This window comes from Egretta garzetta, unplaced genomic scaffold, assembly GCF_000687185.1.
Source record: "Egretta garzetta isolate BGI_Z169 unplaced genomic scaffold, ASM68718v1 scaffold204, whole genome shotgun sequence".
Lineage (NCBI taxonomy): Eukaryota > Metazoa > Chordata > Aves > Pelecaniformes > Ardeidae > Egretta > Egretta garzetta.
In genome coordinates, this window is record NW_009259424.1 from 601,104 (window position 1) to 610,664 (window position 9,561).

At 48.3% G+C, this 9,561-nt stretch overlaps 1 protein-coding gene across 1 annotated transcript in view; it reads right to left on the reverse strand.

The window, feature by feature from the left end:
- HK1 (hexokinase 1) overlaps positions 1-6,640 on the reverse strand; it is a 51,579-nt gene extending 44,939 nt beyond the window's left edge. Inside the window, exon 1 of the mRNA XM_035892560.1 lies at positions 6,560-6,640. Coding sequence (XP_035748453.1) covers positions 6,560-6,625 — 66 coding nt within the window. The 5' untranslated portion in view covers positions 6,626-6,640. The remainder of the gene's footprint in view (positions 1-6,559) is intronic.
- Positions 6,641-9,561: the final 2,921 nt, after the last annotated feature.

A 9,561-nucleotide genomic window follows, 5' to 3' on the forward strand; every position in this document is an offset into this window, starting at 1 on the left:
AACGCTGGGACACAAGCTCAAGTTCGTTTCGACTAATCTTTGGCCAAATGAAAGCAATTCAAACCATCCCCTCTGGCTCTCAAGGAATGTGAATCAGCCAGCTAAGCATTTGGGAAGTCCAAAATATTCAAAGCGGTTACGAATAAGAATGGTCTTCTCTTTAACACGATTCCTGTGATGCCCGTCTTAAGAACATGCAAAAGCAGGACAAGTTTGTTTTCTCCATCTGCCAAAATTGCAGCTTAGAAGTGAATTGAGAATGTCACAGATCATTAAGGTGGCTTTTGACTCCGCTGACCATTTGTATTGCAGCGTATTTCAAACCTCACCAGAAACAAGCGCCTCTGGTTTCCTTTAAGCTACAAAAAGCAAGACCTAAGTTCAAGACATCACTATTCTGAAGGCCTCTTGGTTCTGTGCGATGAAAATAAAACCTACGCGCATTACAAACCCTCAATAAATTAAAGAATAAAGTACACACTTAAGCAGGAGGTGGTTCAGGTGACAAAGTCAAAAGCAATTCAGCGACGGATAAACAAGTATTGCAAAGAAATTGGTTTGTCTTCAGTTGCTGAGCACAGCATTCAGGAAAAAAATTAACTCCACAGCCTAAAAGCCATTAGAGAAAAAGTAACAGTCCATCCAAGGCAAAACAGCTGCAGTGTTTAAACTTTCAGTATTTTTAAGCTGCTCCTTGCGAGGATAAGTAAGGGCGCGTGACCAGCTTTGATGAGGGAACCAGCACTGGGACGAACGAGCTTTCCTCCTTCCGTAGAGCTGGAAGGGCAGCTAAATATCCCCGTGGGCATCCAAACCATTTGCAAGCCCTCTTTGCACTGCCAGGCCAGCAGCGAGCAGCACACAGATGCTATTTTGGGGGAGCCCGGGAGGAGCTGTGCACAGGCTGCCTGGCACGGCCAACCAGCCCTTTCATCTCCGCCTCTGCGAGTCTCTCGTACCTCCTTACCATCTCGCCCTGGCTTTCCCTTCTGCTTTACTGGAAGAGATCAATTCAGCAGCCAATTAATTACCAGCACCTAATGGATGCTGCCAGGCATCCAGCAGGCTATTTTGAAAGCTGCCGTCCTTGAAGACAAATTACCGGAGGCCAAACGTGACACCCGATGACTTGCAGCTATTTTGATTGTGCTCTAATCTTATTGTCCAGGTTTAACTGTACTGAAGTGTTTCAACTGACTGAAGTAATTCAGCACATTGGGTTGCCTGGGTGCGTGGTTTTTTTTTTTTTTCCTTTTTTTCTGCTTTGCCTGTTTCTTTGTTAAATGTTTATTGCTCTATGTAAGTCTGCGTTCAGATTTGACTCCGAACCAATGAGAGGATTTGGGGTTTAATCATGTCCATCGCATAGTTTTGATGTACAGGGTTGCTAGATGCTTTCTGCTTTTGTAAGGAAACAATGAAGACAACTTGTGCTTGTTGTTCTTCTTTTAGACGTCTGGAAAATGATCGATCCACTTTTCCCCGCACGGCATTTTCCTTTCGTAGCACTTAAAGCAAAGGGAAAGAAAGCACCATCTCTAAGAAACAGTAAGTTCCCAGTTCACAACAGCACCTCTGACCAACAAGGGAATTTTGAAGCAGCCTTTGAGGCTCTCGTTCCAGGGTAGGAAACTACATGTTTGCACAGAAGGAATCAAGGCTCATTTGTGCTGAATCTGGCACAGAAGCTGCTAAGAAAACCTAAAAGCAGTGGCGATATCGATTTGATAAGCAATGCAGCCAAACGAGGTTAAATGCATTATGCAATTTCACCTTGCCAGGAGGCACGGCAAAGCAAGCACTACCACGTAGCCAGCCCCGATGCTTTATCTCATGTTTCCCCTATTAAGAGACAAGATTAGCGAGGAATGCCTCAAGGGGAGCTCGTTCCACGCACAGAAAAGGCCGCGCCAGACGCAGACAGAGCAGCATGCACTTATAAAATGCTTTTTATGCTCCTGGTCCAGCACACCAGGAGTCTATTTCCAAAAGATGAGCGCTTCCCCTGGGAAACACGGAGCCAGGCACTGGATAACAAAGGGCCAGGACAGGCTCGGTGCGTCTCGCCCAGCTGACCACCATCGCCAGGAAAGCACCGCGGGTTTTGCCGGCACCCAAACGCTGGCAGGGCTTGAAGCCAGGGACTGTGGGAGACGAGAGCGGTCAGAGAGAAGATGGCCACCTCTGGCCCCAGGAAAGCAAAACCTCCCTCTCCCCATCCCTCTGGCGACAAAGGCCGAGGGCTGCCAGTGCTACAGACTGGCTAACAGCTCTTTTTCCTATTTAATTTATAACTTAAGTTTTATATTTATTTTATACATGTGATATACAAATAAATATTATATATATTATTAAAGTTATAATTAAATTCAAACAATTTAATTTAAATAAAAAATAACATCATTTTCTATGCCTGGCCATCCACAGAGACTGTCAGGCAGCATCACCGCCATACGCACGCCGCTGTCATCGCACGCCGCAGAGGCTGGCAGGGGCACAGCACACACACACATCACGGCCCAGCCCCGACGCCGTCCTCAGCGGGTCCCCCAGGGAAGGGGACAGGGCACAGGGTCCGCATGACGTCAGGGATAACATGAGAAAGCATCCCGCATACTTTGTCCTCTGCCTCACAAGAGGGTTGCCGCAACACCCAGCGGTGTTTCAGGCGTGAAGGCTAACAAGGGATTCTGCCCTGTTTTGTCGGAGCTGCTGTAGGGAGAGGGGAAAGCTACTTTTTAATAAAGTCCCTTTGCAAGGAGTTTAGCGCCATTTGCGGAGCTGAGAGCTGAGCATTTGAAGGCCAAATGACACTAACACAGGGCTTTGGCTTTCAGGGCTTAAATCCCAGTGACCTCCAAAGACAGGGCAGTATTCCTGTGAGCCGTGTGCTGCACAACTAAGGACCACAAACAGCCGTGTCCAGACAATGGTCGTGATGAGAGGAGAGCAGAGGAGGAAGCAATTCCAGCAAAGGAGGAGCCTCGTCTACTAGTTCACACGGGAACAGAGACTCCTGGGGCAGAAGGAGGTGCTCCGTGTCTCAACTCCCCACGTCTGAGCATCAGGCAGCTGTGTTTATTTCTTTAAAGTAGTTGCTGTTCTTCAGCATCAGAGGGATGCAGAGAGCATGACCCCCACAAAACCAAGAGGTGCAAACCAGAAAGCACACAAGCACAAGCCCAAAACACATGGCTTACGATAAAGCCCCGCTATTTGGGAGGTCCGGCTGACTATTTCTAATTAAACCTTTTAGTGATGGGGGCATTATATTGGGGGCAAAACTGATTGCTCCATCTTTAGTTAACTGATACTTCCAGAAGCTATGGGCTGCACGAGCTACACTGCAAAGGACTTCTCTACCCAAAGCCTCACATACATGGGAAAAAGAAGAGGAAATCGCTCCCAGGAGTCACACCACCACAAAACTTAACCTCTAGCTCCTGCGTTGCACAGCAGAGCTACTCTGTGCAGCTGAGGAAGTTGCTAAAAATCCCAAGTTCTTTAGTGGCTTCTCATGCAGTGTTTCGAGAGAGAAAACCGTGAGCAGGCACTAAAGGCAGCCCAGCTGAAGGGTCACGACTTGCAGGGAGGATGAGCAGCACTGTTCGTATCCAAGCCTCCCCTGCTGGCTGGAGGCAAAGTGGGACAAGGAGAGGCATTTCCCTACTGTACGGAGAGGAGCCTATTCTCTGGTATTTTATCACAGAATCACAGAATCGCAAGGGTTGGAAGGGACCTCGGGAGATCATCTAGTCCAACCCCCCTGCTAAAGCAGGCTCTCCTAGAGCATTCTACACAGGACTTCATCCAGGCAGGCTTTGAATATCTCCAGAGAAGGAGACTCCACAACCTCCCTGGGCAGCCTGTTCCAGTGCTCTGTCACCCTCAGAGTAAAGAAGTTTTTCCTCATGTTCAACTGAAACCTCTTATGTTTCAGTTTGCACCCATTGCCCCTTGTCCTGTCGCTGGACACCACTGTAAAGAGACTGGTTCCATCCTCATGACTTCCGCCCTTAAGATATTTGTATGTGTTGATGAGGTCCCCTCTCAGTCTTCTCTTCTTCAGGCTGAACAAGCCCAACTCTCTCAGCCTTTCCTTGTAGGGGAGGTGCTCCAGTCCCTTTATCATTCTAGTTGCTCTCCTCTGGGCTCTTTCCAGGAGTTCCTCATCTTTCTTGAACTGGGGAGCCCAGAGCTGGACCCAGTGCTCCAGGTGGGGTCTCACCAGGGCAGAGTAGAGGGGGAGGAGAACCTCCCTTGACCTGCTGGCCACACTCCTCTTAATGCACCCCAGGATACCATTGGCCTTCTTGGCAACAAGGGCCCACTGCTGGCTCATGGCCAGCTTGTCATCCACCAGGACTCCCAGGTCGCTCTCGGCGGAGCCACCCTCCAGCAGGTCAGCCCCCAGCCTGTACTGGTGTATGGGGTTCGACCTCCCCAGGTGCAGCACTCAGCACTTACCCTTGTTGAACTTCATCATGTTCCTCTCTGCCCAAATGTTTAAAAGCAAGTTGAACCCCCAAATACTGTCTCATGGTGGGTTCCTTCCCCATAGCGGCGCATCCAACATCTCCGACATGCAGCAGCTATAGCAAAGGGGCACCTTTCTCACAGCACCATCTCCCTTGTGCCGCAGGCATCCCCAAAAGCAGCATGGGGACTGACTGGAAGAGACAGCCCCTTTTGCTGTGGGGCTGATGAATAAACCAGAGAACTGTTGCCCCAAAAGCCTTCATTCCCCAGCAGAGCAAGTGAAGTCCCTGTTGTGCTAAAATGCTTTGCGGATGATTGCAGGCACCTCCCAGCCCAGAGAAGAGTCCCCAGCCACGACAACGTGCCTGGCTCGGTGCGGCTCTAAGGAAGCGCAGGCGTAAGCCCCTGCCCACCCACATTGCCAACAGCCGTGCTGCTGGTACGCACTGATCCCAGCCAAGGCAGTGCGTGGTTAAAGCAATATCAGTTAAAAGTAAGCAGGCGACACAGAATACAATGCATTCCTGTCCATGCAAGGTGCTGGGTCGTGTCTTAATGCGAGTTACAATGAATTAAGTCAACAGGTTTTCCAACCCACTGTGTTTTCCCCAACACAGATCCAGACTGTTCGCATCCCTGGGCGCTTTGCATGCAAGTCCACTCGCTTTGCTCTTCCCTTACGCACCAAAAATGAAATACAAGTGTAATCCATCTAAACTCATCGCTTTCTTCCTTCCCCTCCTGTCGTGAGTATTCACCACAGCAACCTCTCTCTCCCCAGTGCCAGAATTACACAACTCTGCAAAGGAAAGCATTAACCATCCCAGTTTTCTGACTCAACTTGGGGCCCTGCATTAGCTTAACATTTTTTTCCATTGAGGTGGGAACTGCTGCATCAAGCAACCATTTCTTCTAGCGCATTGGTAGTAAGCCATTATTGCAGATCATATACATATAAAGCAGACCATACGCGCACACACAGATATTTATATGCACACAGAAGCGTTTCAACACACCCAGTTTATAAGGTCATAGAATGGCGGTGGTGTTACGGTGATCAACCCAATGTCAATGAGTTGCCTTTCCTGACCTGGAGGTGAAGCATTTGTTGCATTTCACAAAACATCTCTTGACTCCAGCAAACTGAAATAAGCACAAATGCAGTTTTCTGGTACTCTACTAAGTCTCCACTGCTAGTAAAAAACGTTAAAAGAAATGACACAGAAAAAAGGGCAAAATATAGAGTGGAAACTGGTTTGAAATTTCAGAAGCCAAGGGATAAATTTAAAGTATCTGCAGTTGTTCGAGTCAAATCTTTTATCTTGAGAAGAGGCAGTTCAATACCAGTTAAAGGGTGTCTGCATAACCAGCAATTCACTTAAGTGATGAGGCGGTTACAGTTACTTAAATGAAGGAAAATACAACCTAATTCATTGTACAGAGACAGCTTTCCTAACTCTGCTTTCAGCTCCTCACAGATGATAGAGTTCGTTCGTCAAAGTTTAGTTTGAAAACATCCACTGGTGTGAGGAAGACTTTCAAAACCAAAGCTGATCCTTCATCCCTGCAAAAAGCAGTTAACCTCCAGCAAACAGCTGGTTTTTGTGCACCGGTGTGCACTATCCCAAAAAGGTTTTAATGGCAGAGTCCAAATCGGTGCCTTTTAACTACAGCGCATCCTTTCTATACAAGCAGTAAAACAGTAATGAAGAGCTTCATGCTTTCAAGCACAGAGAACGGGGCCTGTCCCTTTCTTTTGGCTACCCACTAATAGCCGGTTCAAAACAAAGCAACACCTCTCACCCCAGGCTGAGAGGCCAGTTACCGCTAAGCGTACGCCTTTCTCTTTGATCCAGCATTTGATGCTAGCAAAAATCAATTTGCATCACGAGTCCCAAACCCACAGGGGTGCAGGCATTCATTGCAGAGGCTTTAGGTTCATTCTCCTTTTCCAGCAAGACCCAGTGTAAGAGACTCTCCTTCCAGGCCAGGTTAATAATGTCCCGATACGGAGCCCTCCCCAATACTAAATTAACGACCCCCCACTTTAGCCCAGAAGGGGTGCAACGCAGGTACTTACTTTGCACAACGGGGAGCAGCAGTAGCCAGGCACATCCAGGGTGTTCGGCTCCTTCCGCGTGGCCATAGCAGGAGCACCTCTTGCCACGTCACATTGTCATCACAGGGGGCTGCCAACAAGAAAGGAGGCAGAACTGTAGGTTTTCACATCTCCCCCTGCCCCCTCTTCCCAACCTCAGGATGCCTTTGGAAACCACATGCCCCACGGACAGGCGCTCTCTTAAAAACCCATCCAGCAGCTGGGATAACAGCAGACACAGACCCATGGTTAGCATCACCCCATGAGAAAGGAGAAATTGGGGGCAATACGGGCTGTGGACCACAAGTGTGACCCAGCGTAATGGTGGAAATGGGGAACATGTTGCAAAGCACTGCCTCTTGCATGGCTCCAAGATACAGTGGTGCCATGGGATTCCTGCCACACACAGGGAAGGAGGGCTTAGCAAGCAAATGTTGTGTGATAAAACACCTGGGTCCTGCTAACAGTTTGTTACCCTAATTAGAAGGACCCACCAAGCCTTGAAAATACAAAATATTCACGTTCAAAATCAGTACAGGAAGACGGTCACAGATGCTGGGCTTGCAGCTGAGCGGCATCCAGGAGCAATCGCAGATTTTGAGCTGCTCTGTGATAATTTGGTGATACCTTTTTTTGGCCAAAGTCCAAATCTGTCTCAACAGAGACTGGAGGCAGATGCAAACAACACCTCCAAGAAAAATTTTGGCTTCTGCAATTTTACAGACTGTCATCAAGAAATATGATGGGTAGGAGCAGAAACCCAACGAGGCTAGCCCCAGTCAGGTTCTGGGACATCTACGTGGCCTGTTTGGGGTCCTCCTCTCTCCCCAACCCCAACATTTGTTCCCTCAAGCCACTCTGGCTCTCTCAAATCTTTCCAGGTGCTCATGTCCAAGGGCAGCCATGGGACTGAGGGGGTCTCTGTGAGGAGAAGTGGGAGCTGCCCTGAGCTGGACTCCCCTGCAGCCCATGGGGAGACTGCGGTGGGACAGGTATCCGTACTGGCGATGCTGGTGCACACCGATAACCCTTCTACACTGGAGAAGGTGCTGTTTTAATTTTGTCTTTGTTTCTCACCATCCAAACCTGATTTAATTAATTTTCCCCAAGTGGAGTCAGTTTTGCTCGTGATGGTGGTCAGCAAGCCACCTCCCATCCTTATGTCCACCCATGAGCTTCTCCCTCTTATTTTCTTCCCCGTCCTGCTGAGGAGGAGACTGAGAGCAGGCTGGATGGGCATCAGGCAGCCGGACACAGTCAACCTGCCACACCAGGTCATATACAAACCTAGAAAAGATTCTGGACCCCTACTTTCATTCTCAGATTTTCACACGCAAAGGAAGTAGAGGGGCAATAAACAATTTTCAAAAATTCACGTCTGTGTCAGAAAGTAAGTTCTTACTTTAATTAAATAGGTTTCTCCATCCCTCTGACCCATTCCTGGTAGTAAACATGAGAGTCTGGTTTCTCAGCACAGCTACAAGTGATGGGTGATGGAGAATCACTTTTTTTTTTTTTTTTTAAATTCTAAACGAAGAAGTTTTTCTTGTCATTTCAGTGCTTTATAATGGTCCACAGCTCTGGCCCCAGATTTCAGCAGTGGTCCCCGGTACTCACTGCAGCAACACATAACCCCATCCTGCTTGTCTCACCCTTCCTTCCCTGAGGAAAATATCAGTTTTGGTAAATCAGAAGTACCTCACAAAAGCTTAGATATCTTGGGCCACTACAGCTCGTGCCCTGCTAGCTTCCTTTGACAGCTGCCATGAGTTCAGCAGTCCTGTCTGGGACCTGACCGAGCATCGACAGACCCGTGGTCTTGCTGAGGGCATCTCCATCTCCCAGCAGGGTTATGGATATTCCTGCTCTGACATTTGACATCAATACAAACATTTTAATCGCAACTTTTATCTATAACCATGTTTTGGATGGATAACGGCAACAACAGTCTGTGGCTATCAGTCAACATTCGAGACCCAGAAAATACCCTCAAGCTCTTTTTGTCACTTGCCCTTAATATCAGATGCTACTAATTCAGGTCGCCAGCACGGAGCTGCGGGGACGCAGGCGTGGTGCAGGCGAGGAGGTCTCACGCTGTTCACTACCAGCCTGGTCAACCCCTTCCTTCCCCCTGCACAGCAGCGTCACTGCACATGGTTTAACAGATGCTCTCCTGGGTGGTGGGACGAGCACTGTCCTCGCACAGCTTTGTCAGCACCCTAAGTGGATTTTTGCCTCTCCCTGCAGCACTGCATATTCAGAAAAACAGGGTTTGACTTGGACTCCTTAAACTTCGACCAGAGCTGGGGCAGTAAATCCAAACGATTTCCAACTGCAAAAGAGGAATTTGCTTAAAAATAAAACTGAATTTTTCACATACCCTTGGCTTTATCTGGAGAGCAGTCTGGACAGTAAGACACAACCACCAGCACAAACAGGATCCCAAATATATTTAAAGAGCAAAAGAGCCTCTCTGCAGTCGGGTGACGATGGTGCTTCGTTTGGATCTGCTTTCCAAACACTTACACAGCACCCCCTTCCAATCACAACATGCCACTTTGAAATGCCAGTACCACTTAGCTCCTGAGTCTATTAGACCATGAAGCAATAAACCCAGAGAAACAAAAATAACCCAGATACCTACTTTAGCACCCAGTTGAGTTGACAGGTGTTATCCCGAGGGCTCCGTGGCAAAAGCATCCTCAGAAACGCCATACCTTGACCTTTGCACAACAGGCGGCATGAAGTTGATCTCCAAAAACCGTAGCGTCTTCCCAAAAGGTGTTAATATTAACTACGGCCCTTTGTTTCTTTGCACTCAAGGTTTCTCCCCGTCAGCTTTCTGGCATTTGCCAGCGTGGTGCACGCTTTACTGGGCAGATATTGAGCTGCAAATTCCTTCATACTTCTCTATCCACAGCATTCTGCAGCTAAAGCGCTAGCCGGCCAGCAGATGAAAATGCCACTTACTGCTTATTCCTGCT